This window comes from Panthera uncia, chromosome C2, assembly GCF_023721935.1.
Source record: "Panthera uncia isolate 11264 chromosome C2, Puncia_PCG_1.0, whole genome shotgun sequence".
In the NCBI taxonomy this organism is placed as follows: Eukaryota; Metazoa; Chordata; class Mammalia; order Carnivora; family Felidae; genus Panthera; species Panthera uncia.
This window is the reverse complement of record NC_064810.1, coordinates 81492832-81515721: the sequence shown is the minus strand read 5'-3', so window position 1 is coordinate 81515721 and position 22890 is coordinate 81492832. Positions and strand designations below refer to the sequence as shown.

The 22890-nt window shown below is 39.8% G+C and overlaps 1 protein-coding gene across 2 annotated transcripts in view; it reads right to left on the bottom strand.

Moving 5' to 3' along the window:
- Positions 1 to 2157: 2157 nt before the first annotated feature.
- The window catches only part of PARL (presenilin associated rhomboid like), a 55008-nt gene continuing 34275 nt past the window's right edge, over positions 2158 to 22890 (bottom strand). The window contains exons 6-10 of one of the 2 annotated variants that reach the window (XM_049628495.1): positions 21797 to 21946; positions 20050 to 20120; positions 6000 to 6101; positions 5763 to 5860; positions 2158 to 2474 (exon numbers count right to left, since the gene is read on the bottom strand). In XM_049628495.1, coding sequence (XP_049484452.1) covers positions 2363 to 2474; positions 5763 to 5860; positions 6000 to 6101; positions 20050 to 20120; positions 21797 to 21946 — 533 coding nt within the window. In that variant the 3' untranslated portion in view covers positions 2158 to 2362. The remainder of the gene's footprint in view (positions 2475 to 5762; positions 5861 to 5999; positions 6102 to 20049; positions 20121 to 21796; positions 21947 to 22890) is intronic. The other variant, XM_049628496.1, reaches the window with a different exon arrangement.

Genomic DNA, 22890 nt, shown 5'->3' with positions numbered 1-22890 from the left:
GCACTTCTATGCGCCTGGAATAATGCTGGGGGCCCCCAGAAGATTTAGTGTAGTAGGGCAACAATAGAACTGGACTAAGGCAAGTGGAAAGAGGGTGGGGAGGCTGGCCTCGCCACCTGTAATGAGGGGCCCTGGGTCAGGGTGGAAATGCAGGGTAGGGGGTCGGGAGGTTCAGCAAAAGGCAGAGAGATGGGACCGGGCAAGCCTCAGGAGCCATAAAGCTTTTCACGGGGGACACAAGGGAAGGACAGAAGTGTTTTAGCACTATGTGGCCAGATGGAGACACACAAGGAAATTTTAGAGACCAGCTGGAGAACAGTCTCAACAGTCCAGGTTAGAGACAAGGGACTGAACTAAGGTACAGGCACTGGAAATGGAAGGGGCATTGGATTCTAGAAATAAGAGATGAGGGAAGGAAATCTAGAATGGCTCTGTCTCTGGCTTCCAGTTGGTGAGACTGCCCCTTAAAGCCAGGAGTGATATTTGAGGTGCCAGCCTGTGCAGTGGGGTCTCGGCACCTGAAACCATACCTGGCACGCAGAAGATGCACGTACTGAGGACGGAGGTGGTCTGTGGGCCTGGAGCTCAGAAGACATGCTCATGAAGAAAACTGAAGCCAGGGGAAGTGCAGGGAGAGGAGAGCTGCATTCCTAGGGACACCACACTTACCAGACCAGTAGAGGCGACACGGCCTGAGAGGCACAGGAGCCAGGTGGAGCACAGCCTTCGGGTGCTCACACGTCAGCAGAGAAGCCAAAGTGAGCAAACACCCTAGTGGGTAAAGAGCAGGGACCACCGCCAAAGCTGTAGACAGTAAGGCTGGGGCTTCCAGAGCTGGGCTCTGACCCTTCACAATGCCATTCACGGAGAAAATGGCACTTGGGCTGTTCAAAGCCTCCAGCACTGAGGTATGTTATGGACAGAGAAGTGATTTAAGGGACTTGACCTTCTCAGTGTTCCTTCCCTAACCAACACAAAGCAGGAAGAGACATGTCTTCATGGCCTGTGCTCCTAGCCTTCCCACAGCAAGACATAAATTTCACTGTGGACTCCATATGGAATGTCCATGTGATCTCAGCCTCCCATCCCAACTCTGAAAAATGCTTCTTGCCTCATCTGTATGTCACAGGGTTGTTAGCATAATGTAGTCAGAAATGTCAAAGCACAGCAGTGTGACCCTGAGCAGTTCCCACACGCAGCCACCCCGGTTCCTTCCTGGCAAAGTGAGGGTTGGGTTAAAAAATAACTCTCTCCTGGATGTGATATTAGTTTAGAATAGAATCCTTTCTGCCTGGTAAAAAGTGGCACTTCATACTAGAGAAGAATCTGGGGGAAAAATATAAAGGATCGCCCAATCCTGGACAATTCCTATGTGCAGGCACATACTACCATTCAGCTCTCAACACCATGTGAGGTGGCACGACTCACTCCTTTCCCTACAGCCCAATGCTCCATGCCCAGCACCACACAATACAGATGGCTGTGCTCCTCTCCCATGCAAGGTGCAAGATCTTGCATTACCTTTCAAGGCCACTGAAAGACTGAAAACTCTCCTGTAAATCTTCTCAACAAATACTTTTAAATTCAAAAGGCATTTCTTAGAAGTAATTTTCAATCACGAGGGCAACAAGAGTTCTGCTATAGTGAAGCTGTTACAATGACCACTGTCTATTTCAGTAAGATGCTTCAGTTCAAGAGTGTACGTTTTCAAATGTAAGGTGCAGTCAGGCTCAAATTCAAGTCTGGGTTATCCGTGATAGTTCCTTCTAACTCTTAATTTAGCTACAATTTTAACCTAGAAAGCAAAGCCTAAAAATAGCTTTTTGTATATGCCACTCACTGCCAGAAAACATTACCTTTCTTGGGAAAATGTAGAAAATACTACAGCTGTTGTTTCAGACCAAGCCAGACAGGAGATACTCTTAACATTTTTTTTTTTTTTAAACCTGTAGACCAACCAAAGAAAGGGGTAGGTGAGTAAGCAGAAATGCAAGAAGGCCAAAGCACAAACACCTGCATTTGTGAATATCATGTCTTTCCCTGTGCACTCCTGCCAAGTCCACGGCTTAAACTATGTCAACTGTAACAACTAACAGCAAAGATTCCAGGACACCATGAGTACTCTTCTAAAGGGACACACACCCTCTGTTTACAAACTAGAGATATAAACCTTTATTTCACAACTTTGTCATAATTCACTTTCTAGTAAGACATGTGCTGAGGACAGTTTAAAATACTGGGAAAGCTAGATGCTGGGTGTCTTCCAGGCAGGAGCAAAGATGTGGTCACTCCAGGGCCAACGTATTCCTGGGGCTCTCCAGGCGGCATGGGCCACATGCACCAGGATCATCCAACCCCAGTTTTACTTGGAGCCACCTCCTTTTTTGGGGCCGTTAGTCCTCATTTCATGCCAAATTTTCACTAGAGGCTCTCTGTTCTTCCAAATGAGTTCATGACCATAAGTAATATACCATCTGGGGAAAAGAAAAACAAACCAGGTTCAACATTCAAACAGTAGGACATACAGATGTTAAGTATAATGACGACATCAAGTTGACATATAAAACTGAATGCCACTATCATTTACTATCTTGCTTATTAAAATAGCTGATGAATTTATTTGATGGAGATCAATGATTTATCTTTAATATGGAATATGTAAAAGGTCGAAGTGGGATGGGACCGTGTGTGACACACTACCTTTGATTCACCACTGCAATGAAGCCTCACCTCCTTTCAGAAAAAGCAATTGGTTCAGGGGCTAACAGCTTTTAAGTGGTTGATCAAGGACTCACCTGAAGGTCACACAGATTCTAAGCCTGGACTCTTTTTTCTACATGAAGTGTATGAAATGTCAAAATTAGAGTTCACTAATGATGGCTTTAATAGTTTAAATGTTTCTCATCATCTTCCATCTGGCTACACAAAGGGTCATCTGCTAATCCAAATTCTTCCCACCTTTTAAAATATAGCTCCAATCCCCATTCTGCTGTTAAAAACTGCCTACACAGCAGCCAGAAGCAATGAGCTAAGGCACCAACAGGTTTAGTAATGTAACTTGCCCAGGCCGCACAACTAGGAATCAACAGAACGAAGACGAGAACCTAAATCTGCCTCTGAAAGCTATACCCAGACCACTGCTGGGGAGTCTAGGGAGCACCTGCTGTAAGTTCAAGCACACACAGTTCAGTGACCAATGAAAAGGGCCTGACTTTAAACGCCCATGGGCCTAGGTACTACAAGACCAGGAGCTCTACCTGAGAGGGAAGCACAGGCTGCAAGCCTAACTCAGGGTCATCTACCTCCTCTTCTCCTGGGCTAGGGGAAGGCTGAGGGGGCCTCCTGGAGGAGGTGGGGTTGATGTGGAATGGCTGTTATTGAAAGCTACTATGACTGAAGCCTTTATTTCTGCCCTGTTTTACCCAAACAGATTTCATGTTCCCTGAGGCAGAGACCAGACTGTGTTGATCTTTGCATCTCCCCAGACAAATGACTAAAAAAAATGCTCTATTTAAATGGCTTAGATTAGTATCAGAATAGCAGTTTAATGTTTTGATTTTTTTTAATGTTCTGAGTATGTTTACCATACAGTACTTGAATCTTAATATTCACTAAATATAGTTAAAATACGAACATGAAAATAGTCACCATTAGAATTTTGAAAAACAAAAAAAAAGACATGTAACAGGAATGTTACAAAATTCTTTCAGACTTAGTCAAATTCTGTGTGGAACTTAGAACAACAGAAAAAGGATTACCTAAGATTCAAATGCAATCGTAAAACTCTTGCAAGAAATGAATCATTTGTCAGGAATGCTCCATTAATAAAATGTCTTCCCAAATCTCTGTAACCCACTTATTTCAAGCAGAGAGTTAAATACTTTAATGTTACAGGTAAACTATTCCAATCATACTTAGAAATTCAAATAGGTCATTTGGCTAAATTAAAATTAGGAAAACACTTTAAAATGACTAATTTCTAAGTTTTTGGGTTTTTTCCCCCTGTTTTGCGGCAGCCTCACAACCTAGTGTTCACTCTGAAACTCCACTCTTCAAGGACCAGCTGTGTGACCTCCAACAGTTCCTTTCTTCAAAGCAGTTTCCCTTCTATAAAATGGAATACCTCACAGGACTTAAGAGTATTAAGTCAGGCCTTAGGTTTCGGCTCACAGCAAATAGCCAATGGATGTTGGCTCTTATTATTATAAAAGTACGAGGTGAAGACCTTAATACCTGGTGAGGGACACAGAGTCAAGGAAACATGCAGGATGAAACTAATGGAATCTTTACCATTATTAAGGATTTCTAAATCTTTTGCTTTATAAGTCTAATTAAAGATGTTAGAAAAGATGAATTTTGGATAGTACTGAGATCTAGTAAATGAAAGGAGTTGAAATTAGAAACAGCAAAGAGAAAGGATTCCTTTGCCTTTCAGATCATGGACTTTAAAATACATTTGATCCAATTATTTTCAGAACGGAAAAGGTCATCTAATTATAGTTCAGAAGAATAAAAACCTGCTGGGGAGAAGATCCTTTAAGTACACATGGGAGGATCCAGAGAGATAAATTTAGAGTTCATAAAACAGAACTCTTTTTCGTAAGTCTTTATGTTTCACATACTGTAATACCAGGTCAGTTTCTACTATTTATAATGTGCTGCTGTTAAAGCTAGAACTCACATATGCTATTCTTTAATCATCACTGAAAATTATAAATGGCATAATGGCATTTAGTTCCACCGCCTACTGGGCAAAACTTCTCCACTTAGAATAGATTTTTCTTTCTTTTTCTTTTTTTTTTTTTTTAAATCTAAAAACTTCAGTTTTCTATTGTCATGAAAGAAAATAAAAATCAAGTAAGGGCAAAAGGCAACATTTATGCAGGAAAAGATAGTCCATCAGGGGAGCCACTGTATCAGATAGACAATTACTCTCATGGTCAGATGGGCCCCAGGAGTTCTGAGCAATTTCTGCGACAGTCACTCCAGCACTACTATGTTTTAGGCAAAAGTCTGTGGTCTGAAGCAGAAATGGAAGATCTTGTGAACACAATGTTACTGTACTCAATCTGGTGTGACGGGGGCGGGAAGGGCTTTGGATCTGGGTTTAAATCTTTGCTCTGCTCCCAGCTGTTTGACCACGGGAAGATCACTTCCGGCCTGTGTCCCATCAGTAAAATGGAAGGAATAACAGTGGAATGTAAACCACTAGCTCAGAGCCTGCCATGAAGAAGGTGCCCAGTAAGTGGTCAACACTGGCTTATGATCCCCAGCCTCTACTAATTCAAACAGCACACACCTACACACTTGCCACAGGCAGAGTGTCCATTCTCTGTCTGCCCAGCACCGACAACAGGCAGGTGTGAGTGGTGGCAGGAGACAGGAGGCCTGAGAGCAGGGAAAGAAGAGGACAGCACACACCAGGGGCTGGGAAACGGTCTCCAAGCAGGGCTAGGCATCCTGACCACTCATGAGGAATCCTGACCGCTCACCTCAATCCTAAACTGAGGTTAAGGGCAGAGTAAAGGCATAGTCTCTCTACCAACAACTAAGGCTGGGGCAGGACCGATCCTCTCTCCTCCCACCTCACATGGTGAAAGTGGGCAAGGCCGAAGCAAAGCACGTTGAAGTTTTCTCACCCTCCTAACCCTACCTGCTCCTGCTTCCCTCACACAGTTAACTGCCTTGCTCTGCCTTCCTAAGGTGAGGGGATGGAGAGCACCTAAGAAGGCAGTGTAGCGATCAGTTATATTCAAACTTACATTCCAAAGAGAGCTCCCCCAAGATGTGCTGCATGATCAAAAAATTTCCATCCCAGGATCATTCCTGCTGTATCCATGGCAATAATGGCTTTTAGGGCCTGAAAGTCAGCAAAAGAGAACAGAACTGGTACAACTTTGGTTCCTCCAGCATTGACATTTCTAATTTAAGGGCAAGAATTCAACGAATGTAAAAATATCACCACTGTCCCCAGCACTTCAATTCATAAAAATACTCACATTCCCTGCTGTGAATGTGAACATTGGAAGGAAGATAATGGCGAGCCTCCCTTCTGGGATCTTTGTGCACACAGCAGCAAGGACGGTCATGATAGCGCCTGACTACAAATGAACACACGTGAAAAGGTCAAACTCTGAATGTGCAACCGTTTAGTGACTACAATCTGAAGTAGCAATACTTTTTCCAGAAAGTTTATAAGCCACACATTTCTAGGTTAGCACAAAGCTTAAAAGTTTTTTAGTTACTAAGGTACAAAGTATCAGGCAAAAGGGCTCCAGTCCATTACACAGTTAACCTGGAAAGAACAAGGTGTGTAGCAAACAGCATGTGAGTGCTTAATGAACTTCAGGGACAATGTTAAGCATGATTATGCATCATTTAATAACTATAAAAGAAATTCTCAAATTCCCACAAAGCAAAGCCATTTCAACCAGTGTGTGCATGAATTTGCCCAAAGAAACCCAGACGTGTGGAATTTCTTCCAAGTAGAATGCTTTCTGTTTACAAATAAATAAATAAATAAATAAATAAATTCACATGAAATTTCCATCCTACTTCACAATAAAACTAAGCGTTTTCTTTAAAACCTTTGAGCAAATGTTCTGCTCCAGGAAAGCATGCCGTGTTTGTCCCATGGCTCTGCATGACCCACCCCCCACAGCATCCTTCCAGGGACACACATGCACCTGCCTTAGAAGCGCTTCCTCCAACAGCCTCAGATGAGGCAATAAAAACCTAAATGTCAGGGTGGCTGGCTGGCCAGTTGGTAAAGCGTGCAACTTTTGATCTTGGGGTTATGATTTCAAGCCCCACGTGGGGCCTAGAACTTAAGAAAAAAAAAAAAAATCTAGGGGTGACTGGATGACTGTCAATTAAGTGTCTGACTCTTGATTTCAGCTCATGTCATGATCTCATGGTTTGTGGGTTCGAGCCCCATGTTGGGCTCTGCGCTGGCAGTGCAGAGCCTGCTTGGAATTATCTCTCTCCTTCTCTTCCAAAATAAACAAACATGAAAAAAAGTCTACATTGTCACAACCTTACAATCAATCATCCATTTATTATAACTGAAATTATAATGATAATTTAAGTTTTATTTATTTATTTTGAGAGGGACAGTGAGAGAAGGGCAGAGAGAGAGAGAGAGAGAGAGAGAAAGAGAGAGAAAGAGAGAGAAAGAGAAAGAGAAAGAGAGAGAGAGAGAGAATATGAGAATCCCAAGCAGGCTCTACACTATCAGCGTGGAACTTGACGCAGGGATCGAACTCACAAACCGTGAGATCATGACCTAAGCCAAAGTCAAGAGCGGGACGCTTAACCAACTGAGCCACCCAGGTGCTCCTGGCTGTATTTTTTATTTTAATCATGTGTTTTTCCAGGTTGCTACATAATCTTCATAATTTAAATGTATAATGGCTATGAAATATCTTGATAAATAATGCTAATTTAAACTCTTAATGTTAGACATATTCCCACTTCCTCTAAATGGTAGAATACTTGAAAAATTAGGTCATAATCCCTAGTTAATATTAAGTCTCACAATAATCATTCACCCAAATACTTGAGGCCTACTTTGCACCAGGCACTATGTAAATGTTGGGGGTACAGAAAGGAACAAAACCCACATTCCTTCCTTAATGGAGCTTACAGAGAAAAAGTAACAACAAAACACGATCAGCCATGATGATGAAGCAGGGCATGCTCTGGCAACACATGGAAGGGAGAGCCGATAGAAGCTCAGCTCAGGGTTCGTAATGATATCAAGTTTTGCATGGAAGGGTCACCAGGCGCTGGCGAAGTAGAAGGGGAAGAGATGGGAAGAGTGTTCCAAGCAGAAAACCAAGTTGAACCAAGCCTGTGTGTGGCTGGAGACCAGTGGGAAAGCAAAGGGAGGCTGGTACTTTAACTATATTTGTCTTCAGCCAAAATTCTCGGTTCTTAGTCACTTATTAAAAATAATAAAACTGGGGCACCTGGGTAGCTCAGTCAGTTGAGCACCAACTTCGGCTCAGGTCATGATACCATGGTTCATGGGTTCAAGCCCTGCATCAGGCTCTATGCTGACAGCTCAGAGCCTGGAGCCTGCTTCGAATTCTATGTCTCCCTCTCTCTCTGCCCCTCCCCCACTCACTCTCTCCCTCTCTCTCTCAAAAATAAAATAAAAACATTAAGAACAAAAACAAACAAACAAAAAACTCCAGGGCACCTGGCTGGCTCAGTTGGTGAGGCGTGTAACTCTTGATCTCAGGGTTGTAAATGCAAGCCCCAAACTGGGTGTACAGATTAAAAATAAAATTTTTAGGGGCACTTGGGTGGCTCAGTTAAGCGTCTAACTCCTGATTTTGGCTCAGGTCATGATCTCATGGTTCGTGGGTTCAAGCCCCATGTAGGGCTCTGCAATGACAATGGGGAGCTTGCTTGGGTTGTCTCTCACTCTCTCTGCCCCTCACCACCTATCCCCCCTGCCCCCCAAATAAATAAATAAAATAAAATCTTTAAAAAAATAGTAATAATATAACACTTCCCTGAGGGCTATTCTACAAAACATCTTCCCACTATTCTTCAAAAGTTTCAAGGTCATGAAAGACAAATACGGAGAAAGCACCACAGACTGGAGGATACTGAAAAGACATGATAATTAAATGCAATGCGGTATCCTACAACAAAACAAAGAACATCATGGAAAAACAGGAAATCCAAATACAGTCTGTGGTTTAAGTCCTATACCGGGGCGCCTGGGTGGCTCAGTCGGTTGAGCATCCAACTCTTCATTTCAGCTCAGGCCATGAACCCAGGGTTGTGGGAGAGCCCCATGTTGGGCTCCACACTAGGCATGGAGCCTGCTTAAGATTCTTTCTCTCCCTCTGCCATTCTTCCCCTGCTCATTCACTCTTTCTCTAAAATAAAAATTTTAAAAAAAGGGCTATGCCAATGTTAATTTCCTAGGTTTGATAAGTTATGGCTATAGAAGACGTTAACATTAGGGAAAACAAATGAGATGTACTATACCGCCAACCATCACAGCATTGTTACATTCACCATTGTAACAACCATCACAGCAAAAACTGAGTCAAGCTACAATAATCAATGGATGCTATTTCAGGGGGGTGAGAGGGGTCGATGAAGAAGAGATCACAACACTTACATAAATCACAAAGTATCCCCTCACACATTACACATTAACTTTAAAAGGTAAAGGAAAACAGCAACTTTATAGTAGAGAAGCTGAATAACAACCAGTCAACAAATGGACATTATTGCCTCCAACTGTGGTACCTGAGGACATAACACCACTCATGTAGCATTCCAACCAAAAACACACACTCAGAATCTCATCATGAAGAAACAGACAAACCCAACCGATGACCATTCTATAAAATAACTGGCCTGTACTGTCCAAAATTGTTAATTCCATGAAAAATTTTAGAAAGGCTGACCAAAGGCAACAAAAGCAAAAACAAGTAGGACTACATCAAACTCTAAAGCTTCTGCACAGCAAAGGAAACCATCAACACAATAAAAAGACAACTTACCAAATGGGAGAAAATATTTGCAAATCCTATCTAATAAGGGATTAATTTCTGATATATATATAAAGAACTCATATAACTCAAGAACAAAAAAACCACAGTCCATTTTAAAATGGGCAGAAGAATCTGCACCTTTTTCCAAAGAAGACATCCAGATGGCCAACAGACATATGAAAAGATGCTCAACGTCACTAATCATCAGGGAAATGAAAATCAAAACCACAATGAGATTACTACCTCACCCCTGTTAGAATAACTATTATCAAAAGGAAAATAACAAGTGTTGGTGGGGATGTGGAGAAAAGGAAACCCTTGTGCGCTGTTGATGGGAATGTAAACTGGTGTAGTCACTAGAGAAAACATTATGAAGGTTCCTCAGAAAATTAAAAAGAGCATTATCATGATCCATCAATTCCACTTCTGGGTACTTATCCCTTCAAAAACACTAACCGAAAAAGGTAAATAAACCCCCGTGTTCATTGCAGTTATTTGCAATAGTCAAAATATGGAAACAACCTAAGTGTCCAACAATGGATGAGCAGATAAAGAAAATGTGATATGTACACACACAGAGGAATATTATTCAGCCACAAAAATATAAGGAAATCTTGCCATTTGTGACAACATGGATAGACCTTGAGGGCATTATGCTAACTGAAATGAGTCAGGGAAAGACAAATACTGTATGATCTCACTTATGTACAGAATCTTAAAAAAAGAAAAAAAAAAAAAAAAAAGCCAGCCCGTGTATGGAAAGAACAGACTGGTGGTTGCCAGAGTTGGGGGTGGAGAGACCAAAATGGGTTAAAAGGGTCAAAAGGTACAAACTTCCCATTTTAAAATAGATAAGCCAGAGATGTAATGTACAGCATGGTGACCACAGTTCATACTGTGTTGCATATGTGAAAGCTAAGAGAATAAATCCTAAAAGTTCTTATCACAAGGAAAAAAAATTTATTAACTATACACAGCGACAGTCTTACCGTTAACTACGCTAACTAGATTACCTCTGGTGATCATTTTGCAATATATACAAATAGCGAATCATTAGGTTGTACACCTGAAACTAATACAATGTTATGGCAATTATACCTCAATTAACAAAAATGGCCAAGGAAGGAAATGTTCCAGCTTTTAGGAGACCAGAGGAACATAACCTCTAAATGTAATACATGATCTTAGAGGGGGAGAAATAACTACAAAGGACATTACTGGGACAATTGACAAAACTGGAATATGTTAATAAGTTAAAGTATTATATCAATATTAAATTTCTTGAATTTGATAACTGGAAAGAGTAAAATATTCGTATTCTCAGAAATATACACTTAAGCATTTTAGGGGTAAAAGGGCATCATATATGCAACCTACTTGCAAACAGTTCAGGAAAAAAAAAGTGTGAATAGAGAAAACAGTAAGTGAAATGTGACACAATGTTAAAAACTGGTGAATGTGGTTCAAGAGCATTTTGCTGCACTTTCAGAGTGACACAAAGACCTAGTGTGAAATCTACAATAAAAACTTCTAAAGAAGCCATAAGAGGAAACTCTTTGTGACCTTAAGTTAGGCAAAGATTTCAGTTATGAGACCAAAAAGGATGATCTGTAAGAAAAAAATTAATAAATCAAACTTCATATAAATTAAAAACTTACAGTCTTCAAATGACACTGTTGAGAAAAGGCAAGATATAGGCTAAAAGAAAATATTTGCATCTCAAAAATCTGATAAAGGATTGTATCCAGACTATGTAAAGGAAAATAATTAAAATCTTTTTTTAACTGGGCAAAATATTTGAACACTTCAGAGAAGATATATGAATAGCAAGTAAGCACATGAAAAGATGAGTCAGGAAATAAAAATTAAAACTACACAGGTATCAGTACATACTGCTTACAAACTAAAAAGACCAACCATTCCAAGTGTTGGTGAGGATGTGGAGAAACTGAAAATCTCGCATGCTGCTGATAGGAAAGTAAATTCTATAATCACTCTGGAAAATTGCTGGGAAATTCCTTAAAAGTTAAATACTTATTTACCATTATGATCTGGACATTCCAAGACATATGAAAGCACACAGTTATACACAAACTTTCACAACAGCTTTTTTTTGTAACAGCTAAAACTAGAAACCCAAATGTCTACCAGGTGAATGGATATACATATTCTGGCATATCCAAATAATGGAACATCATTCGCTCATACAAAAGAACAGACTGATATACACAACTTCATGGATGAATTTCAAATAGAGTAATGGAAGCCAGAACAGTAACAAAAAGGAGTATATGCTGGATGATTCCATTAATACTAAACTCTAGAAAATAAGTACAAATGAAATCATCATAACAAAGTAGAGAAGCTGTTGCCCAGGAAGGGGGTTAGAAGCAGGAAGAAGGGACTACAGAGGAGCACCAGGAAACTTTCAGGGATGATGACTGTATTCATTATCTTGATCCACACGTCCAAGCTTTCCAAATTATAAACTTTATCTTTTAAATGTTTATTTTTTTCAGAGAGAGAGAGAGCGAGCGAGCGAGAGCGAGCAGCGAGGGGGAAGGACAGAGGATCTGAAGAGGGCTCTGTGCTGACAGCAGAGAGCCCAATGTGGGACTCAAACTCACAAACGGCAAGATCATAACCTGAAGGCAGACGCTCAACCCACTGCATCACCCAGGCGTCCTGAAATGGTAAACTTTAAATATGTGCAGTTTTTTCCACGTCGGTTATACCTCAGTAAACCCTAGTGATTTTATTTTTTAAAAGACTTAGAAGTCCTTTGTACTGAAAATTTTCTGTAAGATTTGAATTATTTCTGGGGCTCCTGGGTATCTCAGTCGGTTAGGCATCCAACTCTTGATTTCAAGTCATGATCTCACTGTTCAGGAGTTCAAGTCCCGTATTGGGCTCTGTGCTGACAGCACATAGCCTGCTTGGGATCCTCTCTCTCTCCCTCTCTCTCTGCCTCATGTTTGCTCTCAAAATAAATAAACTTTAAATAAATACATAAATAAATAATTTCTAAGGAGGATGTTAAAAAAGACATCTAAGAGAAGAATGATTTTTATAAAAGGTATCCTGTAACTGATTACCCCTATAAATAAAAGGAAAGGTTCCTACATTTTTGTATTAAAAATGCTATTTCTGAAAAAATAGCATCTCTTTTTTAAATTTTTTAATATTTATTTGGTGGGGGAAGGCAGAGTGGGGGAGAGAGAGAATCCCAAGCAGGCTCCACACTGTCAGTGCACAGCCCGACAAGAGGCTTGATCCTACAACTGCAAGACCATGACCTGAGCAGAGACCAACAGTCAGACCTCAACTGACCAAGCCACCTAGCATCTACCTAGCTAGGCGCCCCTAGCATCTACCACTCTTAACCACCATTTGTACAAAGGGTTGACTCAAAACACAGGATTATGTGACATTTTAGTAATTACTAATAAAGTGTTAGGAGTCCCAGGGATCCCAGATATCCCAAATCCCTAATACACAGTTGCCAACTGACCCAAACAGGGAAACCTGCTCAGGCTGCATTCCCAGGAATGGGCTGGGATAACTGCAGGATGGAAAGACAGTATGAGTATCCCTTGGAAGGAAAATCAAAGATCTCAGTGAAGGTAAGTAGACAAAAAACAAAACAAAACAAAAACAAAAACCCTAGTGCTCTATATGTTAACTAACCTGGATTTAAATAACTAAATAAAAATATTTAAATATGAAAAAAAAAACCCTAGTCCTTGGGCTGAAAAAGTGCTAAAACCAACAAGGAAACAATAACCTCAACTGCACAGTAAAGGCAGGTGGTGGTGGTACCTGCCATTATGCAGTGGGGGTTAGGAGTCAGAATTCTATCTTATTTTTTTTAATTTTTAAGTAATCTCTACACCCAATGTGGGGCTCAAACTCACAACCCTGAGATCAAGAGTCACATGCTTCACCAACTGAGCCAGCCAGACACCCCCAGCATTCTATTTTCTATATTTAAGATCAACTCTCTGCTACTGCATATTGGACCAAATTGGCTTCTGTACAAGTCTAACTGTAACACACAAGGTTCTTCCAAAATCCTGACTTCCCTTAACAGGGAGATTACTGGTTGTATGGAAACACACATATGCACATACACAGCCTCCATAACTTGTTCACCTTTCCCTGGTTCCCTACTCCAGGTCCTAAACGGGTTCACAGCAAATTTTCAGGATATCAGAACCACATCAGAAGATTGCAGGTTTATTTCCTCACAAACTTGCTGGGTCATGGTACAACATTTTATACTGGCCATATTTATATTTATTCTGAAAGATCTGTTCTGCCTAGAACATCAATATCCGCCCCCCAAAACTATCAGCACGTGCTATATTAACATTAAGCACAGTAGATGTCAATGTCGCTAAGAATTGTAAAGTTGGAGTGAACAGTAGCTCATCACCTTCCAGGTTTTATTGCATACAAGCAACTCTAGTATCCCAGGTTTATTTTTAAACAAACTAAAAATGTCAATTCAATGAGGGGCGTCTGGGTGGCTCCGTCGGTTAAGCGGTCAACTTCGGCTCAGGTCATGATCTCGCGGTTTGTGAGTTCGAGCCCGCGTCGGGCTCTGTGCTGACAGCTCAGAGCCTGGAGTCTGCTTCAGATTCTGTGTCTCCCTCTCTCTGACCCTCCCCCGTTCATGCTCTGTCTCTGTCTCAAAAATAAACTTTAAAAAAAAAAATTTTTTTTTAAATGTCAATTCAATGAAACTCCAAACAAATCAAGCTGAAACCTTATTTTCTGAGAGGGAAAAAACCCAATAAAATTACACTTTCCCTCAAATGAAGCCAACAGAGTTTGACTGCTTGATGTGAAAGAAGAACATTAAAATTCTGTTAGGTGCCTCTACATTATTTCTCCATAGATGATTATGCTCTCCATCTAAAATGCTCATTACAGATATTTTAGTATGAAAGAAAATTCTCATTACTGTGCATTTCTATGTAAAACCAGTTTCTCTAACTATATCTTATTGTTCTTATACATTATTTTATTTTTTTTAATTTTTTTTTTTTAAGTTTATTTATTTTTGAGACAGAGAGACAGAGCATGAACGGGGGAGGGTCAGAGAGAGTGGGAGACACAGAATCAGAAGCAGGCTCCAGGCTCTGAGCCATCAGCCCAGAGCCCGACACGGGGCTCAAACTCACGGACCGCGAGATCGTGACCTGAGCCGAAGTCGGACGCTTAACCGACCAAGCCACCCAGGCGCCCCTTATACATTATTTTAAAGATAGAAGGCAGTTCCATTGTCCTAGAATTTTCTCAAAGTGACCTTTACCTACACAAATGTAAACATTTATGTATCTGAATAAATCCCAACTTCCTTTTTTGACAAATGTTTGGGCCTACCTCCATGCACAGATTCATTCATTCATTCATTCATTCATTCTCTTTCTTTTCCTTTCCTTCCTTCAAGTTTATTTATTTTGACAGAGAGAGTGTGGGAGAGGCAGAAAGAGGGAGAGAGAGAATCCCCGACAGGCTCCACACTGGCAGCACAGAGCCCAACGCAGGGCTCGAACTCACAAATCCAGGATCATGACCTCAGCCAAAGGTGAACACTTAAATGATGAAGCCACCCAGGTGCCCCTCTCTTTCTTTCTAGTTTTTATTTTGAGAGAGAGAGAATATCCACTCTCAGCATGGAGCCTGACACAGGACTCAACCCCATGACCCTGGGATCATAACCCCCGCCGAAATCAAGAGTCAGATGCTCAACCAACTGAGCTACTCAAGTGCCCCTATTTTTTTTTTTTTTTAACCTTTTCTAGTCAGGGGCATTTAAAAATACAGTGAACAGGGACCCTTTCTCCTCAGAAAAATTTCACATTCATATATGTTTTAGGTACAATCTCAGGGAGTTATTAACCCCAACTCACACAGACTCTAGACACCTGCCTCCTTGGTTAGAGATGAAGATCTTTTATTCTCCACCAACAATTTATGTACACTGGTTATGTACTTGCAATCAACATGCGTACAATTTTTTTACTTATTTCATAAGTAAATAATTTTCATAAATAATTTCCTATATCTATATAATCTTCATATCATATTGTTTACATGTATGATTTTTTTTTTGCACCATAAATTTTAAATGAATTTACTCTAAGGGGTTTTGTGCTTCTATAAGTACAGCCAAAAACCTTGGCACTACATGTAAAACAAACATAAGACAACTCTGAAAGGCTGAGAAAGAAAAGGAGAGTGGCTAAGGAACCCTGGGATCCAAGGAATGACACAGTGGTGAGTCCCCTGGGTTTTCTTTTGGCCTCATACAGCTCAGACTTGGCTCTGGAGAAGCTCATGACCTGGAAATCCCAATGAACTCAGACATAATAGGTCTATCCCCATCCCCCAAAATGCTCTCTCTAGCCAAAGGACCAAGAAAGGGTAGCCTAGCAAGACAGTCAGCTTTTAGATAATAACCACTCTACTCCAGCCAAACAACAGAAAAGCTTGCAGCCCAATCCCCATCAACAAAGGCTGAGTGGAGAGCCTAGACTTCTACCCTTGCAGATGGCAACGAGGCATCATGATACCGCTGACGGGGTAGTGTCAGTGGAGGTCATGTGGGCAGCAGTAACAAGGCACCCTGTTCCTCCTAGCCAGGAAAGGTCTACATAGGAGACTGAACTTCCAGAACTCCAAGTCCTGCCCCCTAGTAACCAGAGTCCTTGTACCCTAGGTATCAAAAGAGGCTGAGTAAAGAACCTGGACTTTCACCTCACCAGACAGTAATGGTCAACCTTCCCCTCGTCAAAGCAGTGGCAGGGGCAGCCTCATGAACAGATTTAAATAAGATTCAAAGTCTCCTAATATCCAAAATGTCCAGGTCTCATTTAAAAATCACTCAACATACCAAGAACCAGAAAAACCTCAACCTGAATAAGACAACAGAAACCAACAAGATGACACAGCGATATTAAAACTGTCTGACACGTATTTTAAAGCAGCGATCATAAAAATGCTTTAATAAGTAGTTACAAGCATGCTTGAAACGAGTGAAAAAATAGCACAGAAAGGCCAAAAGAAACAGAAGATACCAAGAACAATGTAAAATTTAGAACTGAAAAATACAATAACCTAAATAAAAACAATAATAGGGCCCAAACAGAATGGAAAGGACAAAGAAAATAATCAGTGAACTTGAAACAGAGTAGCAATTACCCAATCTGGACTACAGAAAGACAGACTTAAAAAAATTAACTGAATTTCAGAGACCCTAGAGATTATATTAACATCATGTCATCATAGTTCCAAAGAAAAGAAAGGTGAGGCTGAAAAAGCATTCAAAGAAATAACAGGTGAAAATTTCCCCAAAGACATAAACCTCTAGTTTCAAGAAGCTGAGCAAACCCCAAACAAGATCAACATAAAGAGATCCATGACAACAGAGTCAAACTTCTGAAAACTAAAGACAAAGTAAAAAATCTTCAGAGAGATCAACACCACCTTACGTACAGGGCAAAAGCTATATATATTTTTTAATGTTTGTTTATTCTTGTGAGAGAGAGAAGGGAGGTGGGAGGTAGAATGAGCAGGAGAGACAGAATCCCAAGCAGGCTCCATGCTCTGAGCTGTCAGCACAGAGTCTGATGGGGGCAGTGAGATCATGATCTGAAGTCCAGCTATTTGAACAACAAAGGATTTCTCTTCAAAGACTATGGAGGCCAAAAAGAAGTGGCACAACATTTTTCAAGTGCCAAAAGAAAAGTCAGCCTGGAATCTTTTTTATCCAGTGAAAATATCCTTCAGAAATGAAGGGGAAAATCAAGACATTCTCCGAGAAAAACTTAAAGAGAATTTGTCATACCTACCTAAAAGAATGGCTAAAGAAAATTCTCTAAATAAAAAGGAAATGATAGAAGGAAGAATCTTGAAACATCAAGAAAGAAGAACAATGGAGAAGAAGAAAAATTATGCATACAGACAACAGACTTTTCCTCCCTTGGAATTTTCTAAATGACGTTTAATGGTTGAAGCACAAATGATAATAACAGTAGCCAATATTCTAAATGCACACAGTGGAAATATTTAAGACAATTATATATTATAATTTGGGGAGGACACAGGGATGAAAAGGGAGGTAAGGTTCACGTCAAACTGGTAAAATGACACTCCCACCAGCAGACTGTGATAACTGAAGTACAGATACTGGAAAAGCCACTAAGAAAGTTATACAAGAGATATACTCCAAACACGATAGATAAATAAAAAAGGAATTCCAAATGAATCCATTCTAGTGACCATTTTATTTTACTTGCAATGCTGTAAGAAGAGACTAAAGATACTTTCCTGACTTAGAGAACTCAGTTTAAGAACAGGTTAAATCAGTGATACTTAAATCAATGAAGTTACAGTAAGCAAGTTATCGTATGTTAAGCAAGCTTCAATTTGGCCTGTGATATACGTCAAGCAAAAAACACATCTCTAACATTTTAACAAATGCTGTTTCCTACCGCAAACATTTCATTGATCTTTGCCATCTCAAAATTAAGGGTTACATTTCACAGAAAATAAATTTTTTAAAAGCAGGTTAAAGCTTCCTACCAATAACTAAGAAACAATTTTTAAATGAGATTCAGAACATCCAGAGCTCTAACTAAATAAAACCCTTACCAAAATCCAGTATTCTTGCTTCCTAATGCCAATATGTCAACTGACAAATATTCTTTAGCCCTTCATCCTTTAACACAGGATTACAAGGAAGCCAGTAAGACCAATACTTCGTATTTTCTAACATAACTTTGTCAACAGTATTTGTTTCTAGATTTCTCATTAAAAATATTATTATACTTGGTGACTTAGTTTTCTTTAATTTTAACTAAGAATGAATGAAAATATTTGGGGATAATAATTTTATTCTGACATGGCTCTACAAAATTGATGACTGAACAGGAACTACCACTATCACGTTTTTTAGTACATGCTCCTTATTATGCTAGGCCATCTAAACACACTTGCGCTGCAGATCAGAAAGAGATGTATTGTCCCCATTTTATACAGAAAAACAGAGAGGGTTGGTAATATGTCTTAGAAATCACAGATAAGTGGCAGAGCTGGATTCAAACCCAGCCTAATTCCAAATACCATCTGTCACACTCTTCTCATCTTGGACTTTAGTTTCTTATCTGCAAAATGAGAATAACACCTGTAGCACATCAAAATGCCCTCCAAGATCCTCTCATTTAATGAAAAAAGTATCCCTACTCTCAGAACCCCTGAAGTCCTCTAGAGAACACTCAGCCCTTTTAGCGTGGTCTTCGTTGCCTTCACATAACAGGTGCTTAGGCGGTGAATGAGGTAAAAGATTTGAAATATGTAAATTACACCAGCACCAAATCTTGTATATAAAACATTCCATGAAGGAAAAAACGGGGGCTTAAGAAATCACGTAGGTGACAGGACAAGATACAGGTCTCATTAGGAAATTTAAGTATAAAAAAAGGACAATTAAGTATGCACAAATATGAGGAACACACACATTATGGGATGATTACATAAGAATTCTCTTCCAAAACTGAACCTTCTTAGTTTCTTTAAATATGCAACTCTCTATCTGAATATATTTAAGTGCATTAGTGTTTAAACATGTACAAAATGAATGTGTAGTCTTTAGAGAGATGTTACACAAAGATTTCCATGTGCCTAGAAATTTCTATTAAACTAAAAAAACAAAAAACAAAAACAAAAAACACAACACTTTTTCTGTTTAAACATCCAGAACATAGCTCAGGAAGAGAATTGTGATCATCTTGCTCACTGGTATATCCCCAGTTTCTACTACAGTGCCTACTAGTCTAATCTGCACAGAAGACACTCAAATAGTGACTAAACAGAGGATATAGTACCAGATTCAAATCTGTAATTATTGAGAATTTTCCAATGCTTGATTAGGCTGTCTGGTTTTGAGGAATGGATACCCACTGTTCTGACTATGCTCTTGATTTGTAGTCTGTTCTAGTAAGTACAGTATATGTAAATGACCAATGGTTAAAAGCTATAGCCTGAAGTTTACAAGGCTCCACAAATTCTATTTTTTAAATTTTTTATTATTATAATAAAGTATTGTAAATACTTTATTATTTTGAGACAGAGACAGCGCAAGTGGGGGAAGGGCAGAGAGAGAGGGGAACAGAGAATCTGAGGCAGGCTCCACACTGCCCGCATGGAGCCCAACACAGGGCTCGAACCCACAAACCATGAGATCATGACCTGAGCCAAAATCAAGAGTCGGACACTCAACCGACTGAGCCACCCAGGTGCCCCAAGACTCTATAAATTCTAAATTAGACACAGATTAGTTAGTATTGTTTCAATGTTAACTTCCTGTCTTTGATCATTCTACTGTGGTTCTGTACTTAACAGTAGCGTAAAGGGTATATAAGAACTCTTTGTAATAATTTTGGACTTTTCCATAAGTCTAAAATTATTTCAAAATGAAGTTAAAGACTAAATTAAGAAAATTTACATTACAAATACTTACTGCACCAAGTGATGGTCCATATCTTCCTGTCGCGACTTTACACACATAACTGACAAAATTGGAAATAACGCCTGAGAAATAAGTCACATTTCAATAATTTTAGTGTAGTATAAAAATGGTTTCCACCCCACAGAGACTAACAATGTTGGATTTCTACCTGGATCAGTACAAGGTGCAGGTATGAATACTTATCCTATCACTTCAGATATTTTGTAAGTGTGACCAACTACACAACTTACTGAGTGACACAGGGTCCTTCACTTTACCTCTCAGTTCTCACTTTCCTTATCTATAACATAAAAGAGATTAGTTTCAAACTCACCAACTGTCAGGGAATCCTCTGGGCTGCACTCCAAACACTAAATCGGATTCTTGGGAACGGGACCAGGGAATCTATATTTTACCCAGCTTGCCAAATGACTCTGCTGCAATTTAGACTAGATGCTCTTTTACAAGTCCCTTTGGCTCCGATGTCATCTAAGCTGAATGTGGCTCATTTTAAAAAACTTCCTGTAGAGCAGGAATTAATCATCTGAAACAGACCCATGTGTAACCTACAACAATACAACTAGTGCTTGGGGAAAAAACTATACACTTCTGGCACAGGCCAAAGATGTTGCTCAGTTTCTAGTTTTGAAGGACCAGCTACATGGGTATTTAATTAACAATGACTAAGCACCCATTTTTGATGCCTTGTGGTAGATGTGTCTATTTAATCCTTTCTACAACCACTTGTCATGAGAGAGTATCATTATCCTCAAAGAGGTGTTATTATGGTCTTTTCTGCAGTATCACACAGCAAGTAGCAGAAATAAGATCCAGTAAAACTAGGTCTTCTGTCTTCAAGCTCTCAAGTGCTTTTTTTTCCATACTACAATATGACTACAGTATGATGTACTGTTTTTTAAATAAAGGGATTTCAGGGACACCTCGCTGGCTTAGTGTGAAGAGCATGCAACTCTTGACCTCAGGGTTGTAAGTTCGAGCCCCATGTTGGGTGTAGACATTACTAAAAAAAATAAACTTAAGAAACATTTTTAATAAAAAAAAGTAAACGAAGGGACTTCAGAAACGAATTTTCATGCCATGTGGTTTTTAATTCAATACATTTTGCAAATAGAGAGGTAAAATTTAACAGACCAATTGCCAGTTTAGTAGCATCTAGGAACCTGGAATCCTTTACTACCACTTCCTAGTTGAAATAAGGAAACGATGATATCCCCAGGACCACAACTGGAGTGGCTCCAGACTAAGATATATGCTTTCAGAAAAGAGAAAAAACTCATTCTTGATGATCTTATTACAAAGCTCTGGTCTAAAATAAAGCTTTCTGGAAACTGAACACACTGTGGGAAATGAGCCTAAGGTTATTTAACAAAGATCCAGATGATTGAGACAGCCAGGAAGTCTGGGAAGAATTTATCTATAAAACGGTGGGCCTGAGCTAAAGTAGCCAAGGCCTAATGAAATAAAAACGACATGCTTAAATTCTCCACTGAATCTTAACCCATCCTATCCTAATTTAAAACTAAACATACCTAAATAATCTAAGAAGAAATCGCGAAACAAGAAGCAGGAAAGCCAACAACCCCACCAGCCTGCGATGTCCTTCTCTACAGACAGTATGTATAATTCCCTACATACAATCCTCATATGTAGAATTCAGCTATGATCGTTCCCTTTGTTCCTTCTCCAGATAGGTTAGCGTGCTCGTACTCCAAAAGATCCTGAGATTAAAGCTTATTACCTGCAGATAAGTACACTGCCATGAACTGTTCTTGACCCAGAATATTCACTATGCTGGAGGAGAAGCTCCACAAAACATACATATTTGCTGCCATGTGAAACAAGGAGAAATGACTGAACGTTGACAGCAACATTGGAGAACAAAGGACCTCTACAAGAGAAAGAAAAACAGTCTGGTAATCATAGGACACACAGCCATGACCTAAAAATTATCTACTTTTGATTTTTTTCATTATTATTATGAAACAACTCGAACATAGGAAACAAAAACAGAGCCAGTTCAAAAGCTTAAATAAGATGGTTTAAGGTAGCATTTTGTTGGGCGCCTGGGTGGCTCAGTTGGTTAAGCGTCCGACTGCAGCTCAGGTCATGATTTCACAGCTTGTGAGTTCAAGCCCCACATCGGGCTCTGTGCTGATAGCTCAGAGCCTGGAGCCTGCTTCAGATTCTGTCTCCATCTCTCTCTGTCCCTCTCCTGCTCATACTCCCCATCTCTCTCAAATATAAACAAACATTAAAAAAAATTTTAAAAGATAGCATTTTTCAAAGTGGTAAAAAGTTATCTTAAATCTCTCTCTTCTACTTAGTAAGCAACCAATAAAAATTCTCAGTTCAATGAAAGCAACTTGTCGTGGCAAAAGTTAGAAAAAAGAATTAGTAAGTTATTTCAAGTACAGATATAAAGTTGTATATAATAATCTCCTCAAAGAGTGAACTTGTAGTGATCACGGATCTTACGTCATTAAAAAATACATATCTACTGGGGCGCCTGGGTGGCTCAGTCAGTTAGGCATCCAACTCTTAATTTCAGCTTAGGTCACGATCTCACAGTTGGTGAGATTGAGCCCCACATTAGGCTCTGCACTGTCAGATCCCACTGCTTGGGATTCTCTCTCTTTCTCCCTCTCTCTGCCCCTTCCCCCACTGGTGCTCTCTCTCAAAATAACAAACATTAAAAAAATAATACTTATCTGATATGTGCAAGGCACATTTTAGGTACTTGGGATATAACACTAAGAGAGATGGGGTCCTTTTCCTCAGGGAGCTTATAGTCTATTTTCTGGATATTACTTACAACTGTTGACAAGCAACTCA